The 23071-nt window shown below is 40.5% G+C and overlaps 2 protein-coding genes and 1 long non-coding RNA gene across 3 annotated transcripts; 2 read left to right on the forward strand and 1 right to left on the reverse strand.

Moving 5' to 3' along the window:
* The first annotated feature begins 4678 nt into the window (after positions 1-4678).
* Positions 4679-8665, forward strand: LOC145447867 (DEP domain-containing protein 1B-like). The gene is made up of 2 exons (XM_080326131.1): positions 4679-5547; positions 8518-8665. Exons 1-2 carry the CDS (start codon positions 5314-5316, stop codon positions 8620-8622), a joined length of 339 nt encoding a protein of 112 aa, XP_080182257.1. The 5' UTR covers positions 4679-5313; the 3' UTR covers positions 8623-8665.
* A 1710-nt stretch (positions 8666-10375) lies between these two features.
* LOC145449071 (DEP domain-containing protein 1B-like) lies at positions 10376-16386 on the reverse strand. Its single transcript, XM_080327540.1, has 3 exons — positions 14144-16386; positions 13348-13448; positions 10376-10846 (listed from the first exon to the last, which is right to left on the reverse strand). The coding sequence occupies exons 1-3, from the start codon at positions 14378-14380 to the stop codon at positions 10747-10749; spliced, it is 438 nt and encodes a 145-aa protein (XP_080183666.1). The 5' UTR covers positions 14381-16386; the 3' UTR covers positions 10376-10746.
* A 4909-nt stretch (positions 16387-21295) lies between these two features.
* On the forward strand, positions 21296-23063 carry LOC145447698 (uncharacterized). The gene is made up of 3 exons (XR_013917687.1): positions 21296-21418; positions 21747-21826; positions 22792-23063. It is a non-coding gene; the product is annotated as an uncharacterized LOC145447698 (long non-coding RNA).
* Positions 23064-23071: the final 8 nt, after the last annotated feature.

Below are 23071 nucleotides of genomic sequence, written 5' to 3' on the forward strand. Positions count from 1 at the left end.
TATCTATTCTCTATTTTGGCTGCATGGTAACTATAAACTATGGTTTGGCAGTTCTACGAATATGTGAACGATACAGCGCCTTCTTGCGTGTATATTCAAAACTACAGCAACGCAACTGAGCCCGGAGGAACTGGTGTGAGTTCCGGCGAGTGAGCGTTTATTGTTCTTGGTAAGGGGCGGAAACCCGGCCTAGGTGAACTCTAAGTGAAGAAATGCAACTGAACACGGATAAACGGCGGGAGTAAGTGGTAACCCGTCGGTCGTCGCAATATTCAGTACACACTACACAAGAAGTAGCTTTTTGTTTCAAAACGTATGGTAGATAACTGCTCTGCTCCAGTAGATACCTGGGTTTGAAATGCATACCTCTTCCCCCCAAGAAAAAAATCCATAGGCTATTTTATGGGAACAGGCATTTCGGAGCCGGTCATTACCGCGTCACGATCCCACAACACACCAAAAGACATATGCAGTTTCGGCCAACACGCAACTCCACGGGATGCGATACCAAAGAAATACCTTGGCCGAAACTTAGGATTCGTCCATTGTCAATAGCCGCGCTGGGTGGGCGTGACTAATAACTCCTGTCCTTCCAATCTGGGCCCACAATGCAAATGCCATCCGGTGCATCCACAAAGGAATAAAGCCATAACAATTTGTGTGTGCGTCTCACGAAAGATATTCTTTTAGTCTGCTACGTTTGGGCGAGTACAATATCTTTTGATTATACAACAGACTGGAGGTCGCGAATTAACAACATAAAATAAAGTAATTATAACAACAGACCAGATGCTATAATGAATTACGTGCCCCAGATCTACAGGTAAATCTGACACTCGGGGCTGACAGAGGTTATAAATGAATAGTAATATAATGCAATTACCAATATTATTGACGAAATTCAGTTTTTAAAATTGACCAACGGTTGGACTGGGGGACGAATTGCTGTTTTGGCTCTGATTCTAGCTACAACCCACGCTAACATGTCAGGCTATATAAGCGGATGGTTATGGCGGCAGGCCCAAATGCTGAGTAACGAACTGTGAAATAACGATCAACGCCTGTTTCAAGTAGTTATATGAGAATAAGATATCGTGAACATAAAAATTCTGCCTTAAACTTAATACATATACAGACTGCGAGCTGCTGTTACGAGAAATGGCTAAGCACGGCTCGGTTATGATATATATCAGCAGCTGTTTATTTGTAATGCTTCGTTGTGGAAACTGCAATGTTTTATTCGACGAGTACAAAATTCCGAATCTTCGTCAGGTGCACGTGCGTACGTAGGCCTCCTGCTCGCCAAGCAGCAACGGTAAACTGCGTTTAACTAAGCACAACCAAACACCAATACATAAGTTACTATTTGAAACTATAGGCATGAGTGGTGATCAATATCCTGCTGCGAGGTAGGGGCTTCTGTAGTGTATTGATAATCTGATATACAACACGGGGGTGTTCTTACAATCACACTACAATGTCCATCGCATGTCTGTTTACTATGTGTGGATACTTCTTACGCAATGACGAGCAGAGCTAATACTTCTGACGTAATAATAAGTAGTGGCGCTTGAAAACAGACGTTTGTGCTATCGCTAACGTGGTATATTATCTCATTCTTGTTCAAGATCAAGAATATTCAGTTTATGTCATCGTCCTTGTACAAACAAAAAGTAATCGTTCTTTCACAAAAAAATCGATTAGATATGGGAAGTAGTCGATTACGATTACGATTACTTCGGATTTTTTTCGAATGTAATCGATTGCGATTACGATTACTTCAAAATGCTGTAATCGTCGTAATCGATTACGATTACTAATCGCGATTACCCCATGTCTGCTGTATGTTATTATATACATGTGTGCGCAGCGTGCGAGAGTGCAGCTTACGCGTAAGTTCGTCGAAGCGAGAAGACTTGCATTATCGGCATTTACGATCTACTTAAGCCTAATTTTGTTTTTGGTAATCAAGGTGTTTGTCGAGTACAATGATCATTTACACCAGGCCGATATTCCTCCTTATTTTTGATTCCGTAACCGCCAACTTGTAGCACGGCCCAGTTTTGGACTTTTATAAGACAGCGCTTACACATATGAGATGACGAGTAGGAGCAGATAAACCTCCAACACTTAGGTATGAATTCTGGAGTCAACCTCGCTCGGACTCGAACTCACAACCCATTGGTGTTGTAGCTGTGAATTACACCACTACGCTATCGCGCCACCTACTCAACCATAATGAATTGATATCTTGGTAAATTTGGGGTACCGGGCTTATCGAACGCCTTGAATTCTTGCACTGTGTGTTGATGGATCAGAGAGAAGCAGACATGGCGGCGCCTGGATAACAATACTGTTCTCAAATCACCATTGTCTTCGTCATTATCGACGAGAATTGGCTTTGAAATGACATTGCTGTTGTTTAGGGTTACCATATTTTGAAAATCTGAAAAAAAGACAATTTTTCAAAATTTTCAGACCTGCAATACCGGAGGAACATCGTGAAAAATGGTGCATTTTTCCCACTTAGTGGTCGGTTGACTAATAAAAAAAAATTCAACTTTCCGGCTCAAACCCCGAATTACAAATTTTCTTTCACATTATCAGCTGGTTGACTAACAAAAGTCAGCTTTCCGGCTCAGCTCCCGAACTAGCCGCCGGAGCGTTACTTCAGTGCTGATTTACTGTATCTCAGTCGATTTTTTTCCCTATATTTAACCAAAATTCTCAAAAAAGAGGACATTCGGGCGTCCTCCGAGGACACTTTCAAAAAAGTCAAAAAATAGGACGTATGGTAACCCTACTGTAGTTAAAATACATTCATTAAATACGATTTACTCCTTGCATATGTGGATAAATGGGCGAATAATGTATCGATTCAGCAATCCGGCCGCCAAGTACTTAATTTTACTATATCCGGCCCGCCAACTGGAGAAGTTGCCCACCCCTGCACTAAAACGTATACTTTACTCGACGCCATTGCTGTGTACAGCCTTAAAATTCTGATGCGACGTTTTAACATTTGCACTGTACTCGTTAACATTAAGCCATACAGCTGAATTCAATCTTTAAATGTGCGATTATTATTCAACTGTAACTGCAGTAAGAACAATATGGGCGAATATCACGACCTGATCAATAAAAATCCGATTTGTACCAGATAGCCGATGGTTTGACGTTCGATATTGGTGGTCTCGTTACCAGTCCAGTGTCGATCAAGTTTATCGGAATATAATATTTTCCCGTTGAAACGAATAGAAAAAAATCTGAATTGTTGCCACGGCGAATATGATGTTTCATTAATATTGCAACTTAATTAAACACTGTGCCATGCACATTGCGCCGTTCCTGTAACGAATTGAAATGTGCACAATTGCACATTTACAAGTCACAGTGCGCGATAATTCGGGAATACTAGACTATCAAGCAGACATCAAGAATGAATACAGGAAACAGATGATTACAAATTGGAAATCGCGTATCAAATCAGTAATTTGTGTCCAACATAAAATATCATGGGGTAGCATTGAGTAGCTCGCACCGCGACAATTGTTTGCTGAGTGTAACGGCGTTTTGGGCTACTCTTCTGCCATCCCCTATTTACTGTCGAAAATCCTTATTGGGTTGAACGGTGAACATACGCAGTAAAGAATTCCAATGCGCATGCATAGTTGCATACACAATAACACTGTCCAATTTAGCGCCCAGATTAAAAAACTATCACCAAAGAGCAAGTTTTTGCTCATCCGAGTCATAGCAACGATGAGATGAAATTTCTCGGCTCGTGCTCGTCATATCGACATGTGCAACGAAATCACATTTTTATCTTCTGTCCCATTTCGCGTAATACATAGTGATCAATATTTTCGAACCGTACAATTGGTCAACAAGGTTGTGCTGTTGATGAAATTGCGGGTATGTCGAATACCCACACTATTCACAGGCATATTTAGCATGCCTAGGTTGGGCGCTCGTGTATGAAAATTGAACATTGAACATTGAACAAATGACTGCTCAGCGATTAAATCCTCAGGAACATGGTTAGTCGGAAGAGGTAGCGCCAAAGAGGCAACGATTCTTAATTTCGCGAAGACCTGGTGTTAAATTATGTGAAATCAGCAGATAGGGTTGTTGCATATATAATAGCATCTTATGAAATGCGTCGGAGCCGGAGCTACTCCTCAAATCACGGGCTCCAGCTCTGGCTCCGGCTGAATTCTATGTAGAGCTCCAGCTCCGGCGAAAATGCACGGCTCCGGGGCTCCGGCTCCAAAGCCCTGATTCTCCTATTTACATTATACTGCCATAGTTGTATGTAAAGCATCAAGCCATATGCACACATAATTGTCTCGAAGTTAAATTATAGGACATGTCTAGAACATTTCGAAAACATGTAAACCCACCTATAGCATAATCCCCCTATATATGGATTATTCAAATTGCTCCTGAACCAGCTTCCAACGAGACCGAACCGTCTTTGGCCAATGCTCGTCTTCCCGCATAAATGGTCTGTAGACATTCACGCGAATGATAGCCTTGTATGTAAGTCATCAGCAAATCTGTAGTCATCTTTAAATTTAGTAAGAAGTCAAGAACGTTCTGAAAGCATGGAGCGTACCTTAATGATATCATCATTTAAATGAGTTGTGAGACCACTGCCAAATCGATCATACAGGGTATGTCCATTGTCCATCATTCTCTCAAAACTGAAAGACTGACGATTTTTAGGAGCTCATCTGATTCCCTGGTGAATTATCTGCACCATTGGGGTAGGCTACTGCGTTCAACAACGCCCCGTGATTTAACAGAGACAACAACGCATTTAAAGTATCGAGAAAAACAGTAAATACCTATCTTCATTAATCTATGACATCCAATCGATTCAGGGAAGAGTCACTGTCGTATGCATAATTGCATGTGTTATCTATTTGAGTTATCTAATTCTGAATACAATATCGATTTCAATCGCTAACTGTGACCTTCGATGTTCTACTCGTAAGCTCCGTTCATCGAGCTACACTATATACGGCCATACATTATCATCAGCAATTGTTCATTGGCTATCACTAATTCGAAATACGATGGAAACATATTTAATCGTTAGTTCCGAAATCTTTACGCCATGCTCCTGAACTTTGTACAGGTTGGCATACGTACGAACTGCATTGATACCAAGCTTAGCAGTAATCTCCTTCCATCCATCATCAGCTGTCAACGGTATAAAATAGACGGATACCTCAGTTGTAGTGACCAGCATAAGCCGCAGCAATCATTCGATCATTCGTTGATTACAACTACGATAACCGTAGCCTTATGGATAGCATAATACTGTCAGAGCACGACCGGACAACGTCCAGATCGAATTTTGGGTGTACAAGATTATGGAATGAATTGCTGGAGTCGTTTCGGACCAAAGTGCATACCACAACGCACAGACGGATTCTCAAAACATATTATATGAGCTTCACAGGTTCTGAGGCGGCCGACGTCATGCACACCGTGTTGCTTGATAACAAAAATTTGCCAAGAAGACCCAAAAGGCAACAGGTAATTCAGGCATTGAACTGCTCTTCGCGTGGGGCCGGCAAAACATAAACGGAAATTGATGATTGAATAGCAAGGGCTGCTGACGTGAGACGGTATATTTATGAAGGTTTATGACGGATAGATTTTAATCAATCTGAAGCAAGGTCACTCTCAATTCATCTGGTGCCGCTATCTTGATTACCACTCTGGGTAAAAGATTTTGCTTTCGTGGACTGGAAGCCAAAACTAATGAAACCGTCACATTATTTAGGGCATGTTTTTGCAACTTTTGCAACTTTTTTTACCGCTTCCCGCAGCTTCCTTAATACTCAGAAGTTATGCAGTATGGTGTGTTAAGCTGTATGGAGCAGTGGTTCCCAACCTTTTTCGACTCATCGCCCCCTTTTCAAACTCCAGACCGATCTTCGCCCCCCAAATATTGGGAATTAAAAAATGGGCATACAGACTGAAATCACAGGTGAGTTGACTAAGAAAAAAGGTCAACTTTTCGGCTCGACCTCGAAATTACACTTTTCCAGCTAAATTTTGGTGATTTGACTAACAAAAAAGGTGATTTCTCCGACTTGATTCCAAAAGGACCGTAACATCATTTTGTCAGCCCCCCCCAATACGTTGGCCTTGACCCTCCTCCATAGAGCGATAAAGCAAACTTATGCACCCCTCAGACCCCCCTCCCCCCCCCGATACCTCTTTACCGCAACTTCTCAGCACAAATTTTTGGACTCTTTAGTTAGTCGGCTTACTTCGCGCGAAGCGCGAAAAATTTTTATCATTCATGATTGAATCGGTCAATATGATCGGGAATTGCATATATATTGCTGTCAATTTTTTATCCAGATTTACCGGTACAGCTGAGTGAGGTGTCTTGGAAAATGTAGGGCCCGTAAATATTAATTGAACATATTCGGACGGACCCGTGGGTATAATGACTTCGTTACGTAATGACATTTCGTATTTCTGCACTGGCAATTAATTTTTCTCTGCGAGATGGCATTTTTTGTGGGGTTTTGATTGCCAGAACAGAAACATTTGGCGCCAGCCGTTTAGGCGCCCATGGACAATTAAATATATATATGTATATAGTATATATTTCGAAGTCGGTCAGCATAAAGGCAGTCCTTTTCCGCCGAGGTTTTCTCATTCTGGCACACTTCTCGGAGTCGCATGTTACACGGCCTGAAACTTTATATGTCTTGGTGCGATAATGGCTGACGCCGAGATGCCCATTTCTATAACTCATGCGTATTATTTCTTGGAGGAAGGGTAACCAATAAGCAATAAATATGTGACCACGAAATGGCGCGCAGCGCGAAATTTTTTGGAAAAAGTTGCCTTAATTTCCAAAATAATACTTTATAATTTATTTAATGTTAATTCACGAAAAAGCTGTGGGCCCCCCATCCCAATTGAGGGCTTGGGTGTGGCAGTTATGTTCATGAACGCCAATACAACCATTTCAACGCGCAATCGCCCCCCTATCGCCCCCTTCGTTCATTTTCGCCCATCTATCGCCCCCTTGGCTATTTTCGCCCCCCTGGACCGAAAAATCGCCTCCTGGGGGCGATATCGCCCACGTTGGGAACCCCTGGTATGGAGGAATCTTATATTGCAACTTTTCTCCATTTTTTTTCATGCAACTTTTTGCAACTCTTTTCGATTTTTCATACAACTTTTTGCAAGTTCTTTCGATTTTTTTATGCAACCAACTTTTTACTGGAAATATTTGGCACTATATATAAATGGATCTCGTAATTATTTCAATGTCGTTTACATTTTAGGTCCTTTCTGATTTGATGTAGCTTACATTCACGCTCTAGATCGCCGAAAATTATATTTTCACTGGGTCAATTGTTTCAGGCTATTGCATCTGTGGAATTCGCTACGGAGCCTTGGATACGGAACGATTCGAGTATCTACAACCCTAATCATTTTAAGGATCTTGTCCATAAATGCAACATTTTAGTGCAACTTTTGTGAAAAATAAGTGCAATTTCCACGGATTTGACTGCAACAAAAACTTGCCCTTAATTATGTCTTTGGTTTGATGGCGTTAATAAGGCATCATATGTCATCCTTTCTGGTATAATCACCGTATTATTTGAATAACCTATAATACTGTGAAAACGTGGTTCAAGAGGGTCCTCAGTGTGATGTACCACACGATACTGCACACGATGCACTACCACGTCAATAACAATTCGACTGCTGATCGGGCCTAATTGCCCGAATAGAGTGACTTTTGACCTCCTCGGAACCCCCCAGAGACTGACTCATGGACCCCCCCCTACTTGTGTACCGTGGAACACCGGTTGTGAGCCACTGCTATATAGAAATTCGAATAGGTCATACTAACGCCATCGCATTTTTGAATTTCACAATCAAATTTTCAAGTAATCGCATATTTGGAAACTATAATATGTTACTCAGCTATTGTAGCATATTACATCTGTACCCTGTGGAATGTATCGTTGGAATTAGCAATGTGACACCACGTGATGCCACAGGTTAATGTTCAAGTTTGTGCACATATATGTACAAATACATGCATTAGGCGGGCCTTCTGAAAGAGTTCGTGCTCACGCGAGACAAAACCTTTCCGGGGTTCGCACTCCGCACCACCACAAAATTTACGCGTTTACGCGACAAAGTAACCCTGCTTGCACTGACTATCAATCGGCATCAGCAATTTCACGAGTGACAGCACCGCCGATTGGAATCAAATATTCACAGCGGCTTTATGCCTTTCTTTTACATCAGTCAAGTTCTAAGGGTGTGGAAAAGTACATCGAGCATAAAAAATGTCCATAAGCTTGTCATCGACCCGTGACGCGAGAAATTTCGTAACATTGTGCTTACTTCAAGAGCATCTCGATATCCTAACAGCACGCGAAGTAGGCTACTCAACTCATCTCTGAATTTTTTGCATTGCGGACAACCGAGTATATGCTAAACACATCAGGCGTATTGCAGGCAGTGAAGCTCCTGCAGAAATATCTGCACAGGCATATCATTGAAACCGTGAAGGGAAGCTGGGAAAATGAAGTATTCGCCGATTCAAGGCGACTGTACAGGTAAGCAAACATTGCGCGGTGGGTAATGGGCCATCTTTTCAAGTATATATGGTGGAAAGAACGCATATGATGCTCCTGTTTGTTTGTTTGTGGTATTCATGGTGCTTGTCGGCTGCTATGGTCATTGACGCCGGGCCAATTTTCACTATTTTTATTCTGTGGATGTCGACTTTTAGCACGACCCACGTCTAGGCTTTAATTTGACACCGTTTAGCCTGACGAGATGGCGAGAAAGAGCCTAGGTAAACCTGCAAAACTTGGGTAGGAATTCTGTAGTCGACCTCGGTCGGTCTCGAACCCGCAATCCATTCGTGCTGCAGCTGTGGATTATACCACTACCAGAGGTGGTCAGTAACGAAGTACTTCTACTTTTTCGAAGTACTCAAGTAGCTTTCCTCTACTTCTGGTACTTACTCAAGTAGATCTGATTTTCGCTACTTCTACTTCTACTTCATAATATTTAGTGATCTACTTACTTACTTTTCTCTATTTTCAATTTGTCAAGTAGAAGTAGTTTAATCCTCTAATCTGGAAGTTAGCCTGAGGAATTTTGGGGCTGTTTTCACGGATTATCAACATTTAATTTTCATAATAGTTGAGTAAAGCCAAGAATTTTCGTCGCGCTTCGCGCTCAGTGGTTACGGAGTAACCAAAATGATTTCACAAAAGTATCGTTGAATATAATTTAGGTAGCGGATTGGCATGGTTCCGTTCACACCGCATTGTCGCCCTTCGCCCGTATGAAATATTTCATCACGCTAAATATGGTCCATCATAGCGTTTGAAACTGATGTTTTGCAATCTAGCATTTACTTATCATATCGTGATCTAGCAGTCCATGGCATCTACTAATCTGGAAAAGTGGAATCTTTTCTATTTAGTTTTAGAGCTGTTTTAGCGTACCACCTTTGAAACGTTCAGGACTAAAGACATGAAATAATTTTCCGCTTTAAAAAGTAGTATTTATATTTCACTTCAACTCCCAGTATCATATACTTTGAGTTCTAATTATCAAGATCAATTCTTTTGTCTGGATAACATACATGTTGAAGCATAAAAGCACGTGTAGTAATGTCTTTAATTTCCAGAAATAAAAGCTACGCAACATGGCATTTTTACGATACACCATATTTTTTATTAACGTCTACTAATCACGCACCGTATCTGATACAACTTCTCCGTATCTTCGACTAAACTACGGACCTTATACTATGGGGGAGTGCGCCATACCATGATATTTTCAAAAACGTGCTGTTCGAGTAAACAGAGGATTAGTATCGCATTTCCCTATCAATGCCATTATTTTCATTCCGTGATGCGGACGAATGCTTATGCTGTCGAAAATTGATTATCCCCTGGTATGCATTAATATAAATCAAGCTTGGCACCTTTCGCGTAGCTCAATTTGTAGCTTTGGACAATCCATGCGAACGAATTACGATAATTTTCACAACTACTTACTTACTTGAGTAGATTTAAAGTCAGCCAATTATACTTTTACTTCAAGTACTTTTTGGTCGCTTATGCAAGAAGTACTTCTACTCGTACTTAAGTAGATTGGTTCGTCGCTACTTCTACTTCTACTTTAGTAGCTTTCTTGACTACTTTGACCACCTCTGACCACTACACGCTATCTCGCCACCTATATGATGCTCCTAGTGGTTGTTGTCATTTGCAACAACCATACTAGAAATCGTTTATAACATGTTTTTAACTCACTCACTCACATTTCAACTCAATATTTGATAAAAATTTGCAGTAAAAATTGGCATGAAAACAGAGAAAAGTTGCAAAAAGTTACACCATAAAATCCCTCCAAACAGCTTAAAACTTCATAGTACACAGATTATGAGTATCATAGGAAGCTGTCTTAAGCTGTAAAAAATGTTGCAAAAGTTGCAAAAACTTGCCCTACTTATTACTCATATATAAGTGGCCATGACTAATAAAACAGGAAACAATAATAAAAACACGTTTTAAACAACCCAAACGTTTGAATCACAACCCGAATACCAAGAGTTCTTGATATATATAGGCGACAGAAAAGCGATCTGATCCGATTAGACGATGAAAGGGCGTAAATGCGTGCACCCTCTCTTTCTTAGGATAGTCGACGACTTGCGATTCTTCACGTGTGTCCCTTGTCCGTCGTGTTCTTTTTCATTATTTCGTTTATATTTGCAAATGGGTAATCGTTAGGTGTTTCTCCATCATTTTCGTAGACAAATCTGTATGAATAATATGGTTTAAGTATCATTCATTAAATAGAAAATTGCCTCTTGTGACCCAATTAGGTATTGTGCGACATTTCTGTTGACGTTCGTGTTCGTGGTGGGATCCTCGATATGCCAGAGGTTCGTGGTCGCTAACTAATTCTTGAAGATTCTACACCGTGAAGCTGTTTTCGAAATAGCATAATTTCACAATAATATTAAAATCCAGATGCCTTCTAAACCTATTAGGCCTACTTGCTGCATGACGGCGACTGCAATACAAGTAGGTTGCATGAACACTAAACTAAATTGAACCTATAGAGCAGGGGTCGCCAACTCAAAACGATTCACGGACCACTTGTTAAACTTCGTAGAAGCCGCGGGCCGCATGGATTCAATATCGAAATAAAAATAGGCCACAAAGTGTAACAACCACGTTATTAGAACTTTACTTCAGTACAACGCTGTGTTTTCTAAAATGGGGAAGGGCATATTTGGCACAAAATGAATAATATTTTATTTGAAAAAATATCATGATGATCACTTTCATTCTATTTTGAACTATGAGCTGCGCATGATACCTGACGATACTTTTCAGCGACTAAGTTAATCGATATTGGGATTACTTTAGACTAGGGTTGCCATGAATTTCCCGGACATGTCCGGAATTTCACTGTTGAAACTGCGTCCGGGAGGAATTTCTACAATATGCCTAACTGTACGGAATTTTGAATTAATCTCATAATTTTTCCTAAATTCACATAAAAAATATTATTTTTATTTTTGGGAAGATTAGTGCTAAATGAAATTTTCTTCGCGCTGCGCGCGATTTAGTATCGTGTATATTGGTTTTAATATGAGGAATACAACCCTCGCAAGACTGCGATCAAAATTAAATAAAAATAACATTCAGTTACAGAAATGAGTCTAATTGTTATCGCAATTACAATATAACGGTATGTTCATAGAGTCGGTTTAGGCCGTTTTGACATGACGTAACGATGTACCATTTCGCTCCTTGAATTTTCGAAGTCATCATCCTCCACCACCAGCTCTACCGCTAACTCTGATCATGTGGGCGGAGAGAGGATCAAATTAAATAGTAATACATGGAAGTACCAATATTATTCCCATAATTCATTTAATTCATTCGAATCATTTACGACCAGATGCATACAGAAACCATAGGCATATAGTAACGAGATGCATAAAGTAAGCCTCAAAAGTTGCATCAATTACGATGGGCTCAAGATCAGTGTTTATTTGGGCGGCAGGAAGCTGAAAAAATGTGGCTTCAGCTCTGGTTATAGCCTACAACACACAACCACATACTCCTGAACCGGATCATGACCACCTCTAGTCGATAGACAAAGCTTTACTGCTGTGATGTCATATTGATCCACAATGTGGTAATAAGTCATTTTGAAATCCGCTAGTGGTCGCTAAAGAGCGTCCGAAATTTGGATTACAAAAATATGGTAACCCTACTTTAGACACGATATTTACTGGAAAACTATACGCTTCTCGTAAAGCTTAATCTTGCCTTAAGTCGTTTTCTTCTTGGTAGTTTCAGGGCCATTGCGTGTTAAGGCTATATGCTTTGCCTATTCAAATCAGCTAATTCTGCGTCCATGGAATGCTATTACCACCGCCGAAACCGTATCAGCTAGTGAGAAAAGGTGGCATTGGGCACAGGAGAATAGCATATTTTGAACAACAAGAGCAATGCTTTAAAGCTGAAATCGATTCCAGTATTTTGAAGTGCTTTACCAAGCATACTTCCGAATTCTCAAATCAGGACGCGGGCCGCAGAATGTGACCTCACGGGCCGCGTGTTGGTGACCCATGCTACAGAGGATAGGCGAAAAGATTTTTGATTCTCGATAATTCTGCTTGGGATATCAATCTTTCACGGCTTCCGTCCCCGTTAAGGGTTGTCCCGAAAACGGACTAAAATGGTATTATGAGCTGTTATTCCAGCGCAACAGCACAGTTGGTTCTTGGTGATGAAACTACTAATAATATTTCGGTCTCGCGGTGCCAAATTGTTACTGGGCTCAAAAAATTATATGAGCTGCCCAACAACACAGGGTACGAATAAGGGGTGTTTGTCAACCGAAAACTAACCTTGGATCTTCATAAGCATTATCCAGGAGTATGTTAACATAATGATAAGACATTTCGTTCCAGTGTAATTCGGTCATAGTGACATCTTTCCAATTTCACCAAGCGTACCCCGGGGCCTACGATATTCGTAGGCCCCGCGTACCCTGATCAATGACTTATGCAACTTCGCCAAGATGTTTTACAGACAGAGGCACAGACAAGACGACAAAATGTGATTTGTGTTTGAGAGGACATAGCGGACCTTTTTGTTATGAAAATTCGTGCCATCCTTATACTCGAGTCTATATATGTTGGTCGGATCTGACATTCGAAACATATGAAAATCACGTACGAAGATTTTTCGCTTTTAATTTACTTGCGTAAAATGTGCGTGCCGAGAATACCCATACCTGTAAAGTCTCCTAGAATCACGGAATGTCTTATCGCTCCACTTCCCTCGCACGGTTTCGATCATGTGATTTGAAAGGTATATCTGCAGCAAATTCACAGCCTGTTGAAATCGAATTGCATTGAGTTAACACTCAAAATATATCGGGAATATTTGCACCATGACGGCGTAGCCTCTGCATTGCAATATCGTATTGAGCATTCTTCTTCTATAACGTCAAGACTTATTTGTGGCATGATATGTATGGAACTTTGTGGTAGGCTACCTAAAGTTTGAATCACAATATGCAAGCAGGCATGCTTCCTTAGTGGATTAGAAGGCCTAATTGTTACGAAACCATTGTAAAACAAGCAAATATTCCCCAAGCTGGTTTCATTTTGACAGTGGGCTCCTAAGCATAAATTACGTTGCGTGACAATACCAAACTCCGTTACAATGCAAAATGCAAGGTTGATTTTGGGGGGTTCCAGGACAGCGAGCAGAATAAATTTTATATTTCCGAAATCAGTACCGCGGTGGCTTTCGATTAATACCAATTTCATCAATTTTCGCGCTCGGCCAGCCGGTCAAAAATTATCGTAAAATATGCCTTTGACCGAATGGAAAGTGTGACGTAATCTAATTGCAGTGAGCCGTGAGATTTACGTGTGTCCACACCATTGTAGGACACTATGGTTAAACTGGTAGACGGTTGCCTATCGCACCAGCATGAAAATATTAAAATATGCATTTTAATTGACAAATCATCGTCATAAACCATCTATAAGAGCCTATTTAATATGATATGAAATATGTACCTGCTCTCTACTCGGCTTTTTCGGCAGCTTTTCATTCAGCAGCAGAATCAGATGCAAGGCATCGACAGTCTCATGTCCCGTGAAACTTTCACGATATGATTTCAGATTCCTTCTATGCGTTTCGCACGGAACGGCTCTACGAAAACATCCCAGCAGCTCATTCCACAATTCCGTAAACCTGTACTGCGGTTTCCGAAGCAAACCACCACCTGATTCGTTTGTATCACTGGCAACCATGATTTTCAAATACAACGTTTCACGACACTACAGAATAGCCGAACATCCAGTAGCCCAATAACTTGAGCGATCACCTCACCCTGACCGTGTCGGTCTTTGAAATGCATGTGGAGATGAAACCTTTTCGTGGCCAAAAGTAGGATCAACTTATTAACGTCCAATGTGTTCTGCGCAGCTTTTCACATGCGCAGCTGGAAGTGGTTATGAATTGTTGAATCCTTTCTCCCTGTCACGGCAAACAAACCGCATTCCGCGATTCGCATATGCTTCCGATGATATCGCAATTGTCATTAACTACTCGTTCCTTCACATGCTGCGAAATCGTCGTTGGTCACCGACTTGACGTGAGGGAGCGATGCATAATGCATATGTCGACTTCAGTGTTTCTTCATTACAAAGTGGATACATCTTTTAAATAGATGTTCGCCTAATGCGAGTGTGACGGATCCGGCCTTACGCCGAATCCCTCTCTCACGTAAATGCCGATTTGACACAGCAAGTACTATATGCAGAAGTTGAATGAACCAATTATTTCGACGGCTAGTTACCACCTGCAGTGCCTGGTAATGAGCTCGCTCAAACGGCGCGGTGTCTTGCAAGTATGTCGGTTGTTTGGTTTGTGGTATTCATGGTGTTTTCAAGGGCGATGGTCATTTACTCCAGGCCGATGGGGAAGCGAGTGGCGCAGTGTGGGAGCGCAAATGACCCAAGTGTTTATAAGTACCAATTGTGTTAATAAAACAGTCATCAGGTCGATGTTCCTTATTTTTATTCCGCAGCTGCCAACTTGTAGCACGGCCCACTTCTGGGCTTTTTAAGACACCGTTTACGTGGATCAGATGACGAGGAGGTATTTGTTAAAGACGATTCGTCGACTGTACCGCAAACGGCTTGGGGACCAGGAATGTAAGTGGGTGGATCCATTCACATTCACAGTAACCGTAATTTGAAGTCATTTAGGTAAGCCATAGTTTACTTTAGCAACCTCACCAAATTATTTAGGGAACGGGATGCTCCCCGGATTGTGTGTGTGTGTTTATCAGTTGTTACTCCGAATAAAGATACATCATTATAATACCTGACAGATACCAAACGATATTCAGATTCTGCTTATATAGTAATATTTTCAGCTTCGGCATTTGACATTGTAGTATTGTGACGTTGGCTGGGCAAAATCGAGTACCTGAGTGTTTCGATTCTGAATCACGTATTACGCTTCGAGTCGAGTCGAGTATCACTCATTATGATGTCACTACAGAATGCAATATGTCAAAGTTCAAATATGTACATTTTATGTCACCACAAAGAACATGATGGCTGTTAACCGTCACATTAAAGGTACTTTGGTATTTTTTCGACCATGCCGATTTCATTGCACATCTTGACAATGTTGTGGGATGATCATATCGTCGTATCACAAAATGCAACCAGGTTGCTAGCAAACCTAACGGATAGTTTGATGGCATGGAAGGTTACGACTATGGATGAGAGATTTTTAAATGTGAAATTCAAAGTAAATACAGAGAAACAATAATGATATTGTTAGTAAATCGCGCCGAGCGCGAAACATTTTTACAGTTGAGCTCAGCTTCACGCCCCACTTCTGATGCTTTCACGCCGCAAAATTACGTCACATTAAAGGTACTTTGGTATTTTTTCGACCATGCCGATTTCATTGCACATCTTGACAATGTTGTGGGATGATCATGACTTCGGAAATGTGTTACTTCCAGTAACAATCTATATATATCTATATATATACTATGTCTCGTATGCTGCGACACAGCCAATCAAGGTTTCAAGGCTTCCTCAGTGGAAAATAGTATCAAGACTATAATTCTCATTGGTAAATTAACTTAAAGTGGCGAGGAGCGTATAATTTCTGTACTTGAACAAGTCGTCTTTTACTACTCGACTCGAATCATTAAAATTAATACTCGATTCAGATTCGAGTACTCGATTCATTGTACCCAGCCCTAGCCGTAGCCCCTCTATTATACAAATATGCGGATGCGGGGATAATATAAGCGTTTAAAAACATCAGATAGGCTGACAAGTCTATTTGACCGACTAATAAGTCCATATATACCGAGTTTTCAAGAGACTCGAGTCCGTAACCATTGCTTCGATAAACGACTTGTACAAAACGCGTTCTCATGCTATCTACCTTGTTTTGTCTATCTTTGATTGGAACGGGTCTCCAATTACGACACGCACACTGTAAAAAATAAAGGTGGGTTTTTGGCTAAAATTGAGGTGGAAACGGTAATTCCTCCTTTCACAAGAGGTAGGAACATGGTATACACCTCTGAAGAAGGTGAAGTACGTCTTCCCACCTCCGACAATAGATCATCCACCTCCAAAAACTCTCCTATAAAGTGATATACGATACACCACTTTATAAGGAGGGTTTTAGGAGGTGGAAGATGTATTTTCGCGCGAGATCATATAATGCATCACCTGATAATGAATCTGAATGCGAATGCATAGTTGTAAAAGACCTCCATCTGTAGTTTATCATGATCACGCACGATTCAACAATGCTGAAGAGACTTTATTACACGTCCGTCCGCCGAAGCGGTCAGTAGCAAAAGCGGAAGTGAAAGCACGATGCGATGATACTACAACTGACGTAAGGAGCAGTATAGAACACAGCTGCTACACTATTCCGATCGAACTTGAGAAGTGCCTATAGCAGCAGTCTCACAAAATACCATAAAAAAGTTAAAAATCATCAACAAAACCGCAAACACGGGCATGACCTCACTACATTAGCAGAACACTAGCCCTAAACCAGGGCCGGCCAACCCGTGGCCCGCGAGGTAATTTCCGAAATTGGTAAGAAATGAATTGCACAGATCGTGAACTTGCAAGGCCGACCAAAAATTTGATTAGTCTGGAAGCAAGACTTGACATGTTATGATTAAAATATAAGTTACGACACATTGGCATTTCCGTGAGCCAGTCACACTTTGGTAGATCTTCGTACACTACAATAAAGCAGAATAATTTGCGATAAATCTATCAAAAGTAAATATTTTCTACACGCTTCGCGCAACATGTTGTCACTCGATTTCTTGCATTTAATATTGTTACCCCTTTGTGAAAATGAAAGAACGCCCAATGTATCAGATGGAGTCTAACTATATTCTCGATTACGAGACAAAGTGTCGTTCATCATATGCGACCTAGCTTTTGCGCTCGCAGAAAGACCGTCGACTATGAAACCTAGACACAAAACGATTGACGCATGTTGGTCGAAGCTTTCGAAATTGATAAATCCAGGTGCTGAATAGTCCAGTCCTGGCAAACTGAGCCCAGCGATATACTGCAGGCCCGCAATATAGTCAAGTGACAATATTATTGAGCTATTAACTTCGAAAAATTGTCGCGCTTCGCGCGGCTAGTGGCCCGCGCAATATTTCGTCGATCGAATGTGGCCCTTTGGCTGAAAAGGTTGGCCAGCCCTGCCCTAAACTAACATCAATGAACAAATTCCCCAAACTAAAACCATAACAACGCCGTGCCACATCATGGGGAGAATTACCGCACCGGGAGAGACACAAGCTCCATCCCTTCCACGCGCGCTTACATCAGATCCGCCAGTGAAACAGTTATTATGAAGTGACAGTCAAGTCTTCAAACTTCTCATATTGATGCAAAACTGCTTCTTCAATCGGTTCAGATAGCCAATGCCGTAATCGAATTTCCACCAATCTTTCAGCATACCGTTACTGTCCAGGAATCTTGAGAATTGCAGCCAAATGAGATGATTTGATGAGATGATTTCAGAGATGGGATTTGGGGAATCTGTATCCGTCCTGATCCAACAGTCAAATAGGATTTCGGAGTCCGACAGCTGAGTAACAAAATTAGGATCCGAAAAAAATCCTGCTATTGATTTAGTGCTATTTCACATAAATATAGCCTGCAAAACAGATATGAACATTACAATCAAAAAATTAGTATCAACAAATGCCTTACAAGGGTTTATATATATTACATTTCAAATCAATAATCTTAGGTACGGTATATATTTTGAATATAAATGCAAGTGGTAGGAACTAGGCAGAGAAACTAAGATAAAAAGACTGCGAGAACAGAGAAAGCAATATTAGTTGCTTAATGGAGAGAGTTAACATAAGTAAACCAGGCATGCCATGATGCATTGCTGATGCCAACAACAAAATTAAATATTGTGTTACTGTGACTTGGCCAAGACCACTAGGCCTCCTACCATAATACTCCTGAAGAATGATACTAAATTTTCACAAGAAGTAAGCAGTCACAGAACAGCCATGTATCAAACAAAATGGATGAATCAATCAAAATTATCACTTGATAAAGCAGCACAGCAATGAATAGGAAATATAAATATTATTATATAACCAGCATGATGATGTGCGCAATCAATCAAAGAGTACCGGTAGTTCTTCAGTTCCAGTGTGTTTCCGAAATCATAAACATGCATAATTGACCATGCCAGCATATATTCATACATTACCTCACCACACAATCATTCCAAATGACAGCAGAAATCAGAACCACCACGCTACCTCTGCAACAACACGGACACCTCGCTCTTCTGTCATCCTGACAACTGATATCAAGTAACCTAATGGCAGATGAACATGCAGTATAAGAATCAATGTCTGATGAACAACTGAATTCGAAAACAAACACTTCTGCAGCTCGCTTGCAGGAACCTGCCGTCGTCCTCGTTCAGCATTCATCATCACATCACTGCACAGAAACTTAATTATGTTGCTTACGCATTTCAAAGACGTGACTGGTATCAGCGGTTTCAACGTTGTCATATATTCCCGAAACCAGCCTGGGCTTGATCCATAGCAATGAATGCATTTAACTACGAAAATAATATCGAATAATATATACTAAAGTAATGCAACGCATCAGTTACTTGCGCGGCGATTCCGTGAAGTCAGCTTAGTTTCCGCGGGAACCACATTCTCAACGGACCCCGTTCAACCATCGAGTTTCATAAACACCGATTTACTTATGGTTCGACTTGCATCTTACTATCCTTTTCAGTCAATTTCTAGTCTGTACTCAATAATGATAGTTATAATATTTATTTAGTGTACTAAGTAGTAATTCGAACACAAAAAGCGAAGATTCTAATATCTCATGCTGACTGATCAGCCATGTCGGTTACGCTTTAATTAATCAGCGTTCGAACCTCGAAGCAGACAGATCGAAGAGACCGCGTTGGCGACGCATGTCTTCTCTTGAATTTCATTATGAAGATTATTCTTATGACTTGTGCTTTTTCTTACTACACAGACACTAGTTGTACGTTTTTAAATATGAACCGCTTCTTCCTGTTAAGGAATGCGGTATGAACGCATTCTTTTCTCGCTAGCATAAACCCGTATATAGTTGCTCAACTGTTCCTGTCGTTGTCGGCTGTCTGACGATCGGCCGCCATATTGGAGAATGGAGATTACATTACGCCACGTGAAGAAATGGAAGGTGAGACGATAATGGACTAATGAATGAATTTTCATGCTTCAAACTTGCCTTTTCAAATCTACATGCTTAAGTCAGAGTGAGCTTTGTTTCAGTTCAGTTGAAATAATTGTTCAAAAATTTTTTAGTAACTGCAATTTATGGTCATTTTCTGATATGTTAGGCTTTCCATATTTTGGAAATCAAAAAAGAGGACACTTTTTCAGAAATTTGCAACTTGCAAAACCGGAGTAAAATTCTGAAAAACCGGTTAATTTTTCCCACTTTGTGATCGGTTGACTAAAAAAAAAAAAAAAAAAGGTCATCACGTCTGCTCAGAACTCCAAATAACGTTTTTACTCCATATTGCTAGGTGGATGACTAAAAAATAAAATAAAAAAAAAGGTCATCTTTTCGCTCAGAGGTAAATTCACCGTTTTTCACTCCGAAATACCCGCCGGAGCTTCACTTCTGTGCTAATATGCGGCATATCACTCGCAATTTGCTCTAAATCTGCCTAAATGTTCAAAAAAGGACAAAATCTCAAAAAAGAGGACAAAAGGGCGTCCTCCGAGGACACTTTCAAAAAAGTCAAAAAAGAGGACAAATCCTCTTAAAAGAGGACGTATGGTAAGCCTATGATATGAAACCATGCTATATAGTAGATCCAGTAGGGAATTGGTGTACGCAGCACAATTGGGCGACTGGCAGGCTGACTATCACTTGTAGCTGGGGCTGGGCACAATGATTCGAGTACCCAAACCTGAATCTTGAATTTAGTATTAATTCTTATGATTCGAGTCGAGTAGTAAAATACGATATTTTCGAGTACCGGTACTGATATTACGCTTCTCTCCACTGAAAGTTACTTTATACCCAAGAATTATAGTTTCGATACTAATTTTCACAGTTGAAGCCTTAAACCTTGATTGGCGGTATCGTAGCATACGAAACCTATAGTACCAAAGCTACCAAGGTTACTGGACGTAGCATATTTCCGAAGTCATGATCATCCAACAGCATCGTCACCAAGTCGAATGAAATTGATGAAGTCGAAAAATACCAAAGCATTTTATATGTGATGGATAAAAGGCATTAAATTCTTGGTGGTGGCATAAACGGTACATATTCCAACTTTGACATCTTACATTCTGTTATGACGCCATAATGAGTGATACTTGATTACTTGACCCGACTCGAAGCATATTACGTGATTCAGAATTGAATCACTCAGGTACTCGATTTTGCCCAGCCCTACTAGTAGCATGAAAAGTTCGACTGGCTCATCAAGGCAAAGTAAAGCCTATAAATTTAAATCTGCTCATTTTTGCTGCTTCACCTGTTAAAAAAATGATTTGAGGTTCGGTTTGACGAATTTTTCTCCAAATGAAATATTTATTCTGTTTTACTGCATATTTCAAATTTCGACTGCTTTGCAGAAGACCCGTCCCTGAAGACGAGATGAGCATGATTTCCCCTCCACGCGGAATTGGTTGAAAATATGATTGATAGGATGAAGCGCAGAAGCTGACATCGATGTCCCGAAGACAAAATGATGGATTGTGATTGGTATGTTTTTCTCTTTCTGCTATTATATCTATTACTTTTGTTGTAATAAAGCTGTTGATTTTGACATAAGCATTGATCTCTTCAAATATTTGTATTGAGTAGGTAATTTCCATCTATAAATTGCCTCTCCGGATATAGGCCTATAAAGCGTTCTTCAGTCATGTTGCAATTGCACGGCATCAATTTTCGCACTGTTTTTAATCTATACTAATCTGTCATTACGACGCGACGCGTTGACGCACTCCACTCTGCTGTATTGTAATGAGTTGATGTTGACCTGTATGTATTCAGTGATCAACTTGGACTTATAATATATTTTGTTTTACAGCATCTCAAAATCTAGACCGGATTGTTTCTATACCTACAATTTTTCATGAAGGATGTGGCAATTTCTTCCAGGTTCAACAGGTACGGATTTTTATGAATATTATAAGTACCTGTTTGCTTAAAATTTGGGATGGGAAAAACTATTCCACTACTGGCACAAAATCGAGCTTCAACTGTAGTCGAGTCGTGGAGATTCGGAGACGATTTTAAATACTGAAAATTACGTTTTATATTATCAATTATTGAATTATAGTATCAATACATTTCTGTTAATGTGGTGTATTCAACCTTTTTTAGTGAGGAGCAAACCTAAAACCGGTGTTACAAGCCCATGCTCCCTTTTCAGCTCGGTCCCACAACCCGCAGCTCTAACTCTGGGTCCGTGAAGCACATCTTTATGGTGTTTGCAGACCTCTAAAATTTTTATCTGAATGGTAATATAATTTGTGATTTTCTTAGCTCGGGTAAAGCATCACTTCGGATATTTCTAGGTTATTACAGTGTAGAAGTAGTGATTTCAAATCCACGTCAAAGCTACTTCAAGTGGAAGTAGGAAATGAAGGGCTGCAAAGTACTCAAGTAGTTCGAAAAGTAGATATCAGCAGTTATCCGAGGTTGCTACTTTAAACTCGCCAAGATGTATATTTGTAACTTGCAAAAAAAGGACTATTGACAAGAGGTGGTTGGCGGTTGCCCTATTATTGAGCATGATTTGAACTAAAACTTTAGGGGTGTCTGCACGGATGCCTTGCCCTGATGTATAAGAAAAGGGGTCCGCACCGACAAAAAATTGAGAGCCACTCTACTAAAGGTTACTGTTCACATTAGCTGATGACTCAAAATGGTCATCACTTCCACCTGGCCAAGTCCGCGTATACATTGGCCTATTTGCTATTTGATATCATATGTTGACTGAAAATAGGATCCGCAGTGCCCTGCTGCCGGTATATTTCATAAGCTGAATACTGAAATAACATCAATGTGTGTGTGTGTTAAGTGTATGTTTGACCTGATGCTTCTTTCACATAATAATATATTTCTTCAAGACACCCACATCCGCGTGCCCTACAATTTGCTACGATACAACGAAGAAAGAGTGGACCGTCTGGTTTGATGTTGAAAAGGTGAAGAATATCGAGAGCTTCCATGAGGCATTTGCAGTGATGCTAGAAATTCATTGGATCTTCGAAATGCAGTTTGTGACTGTCATGTCAGTTTTTCTGGCGCGTTTGCCAGGTGTAAAAGACATCAGTACTGCAGAGTATGCCAAACTGGATCACATTCGTGACTAATTTGCAAATAAAGGCATTGGAATGAAGATGATTT

Source organism: Botryllus schlosseri, chromosome 10 (assembly GCF_051294905.1).
Source record: "Botryllus schlosseri isolate E-star chromosome 10, Bs_hap1, whole genome shotgun sequence".
NCBI lineage: Eukaryota > Metazoa > Chordata > Ascidiacea > Stolidobranchia > Styelidae > Botryllus > Botryllus schlosseri.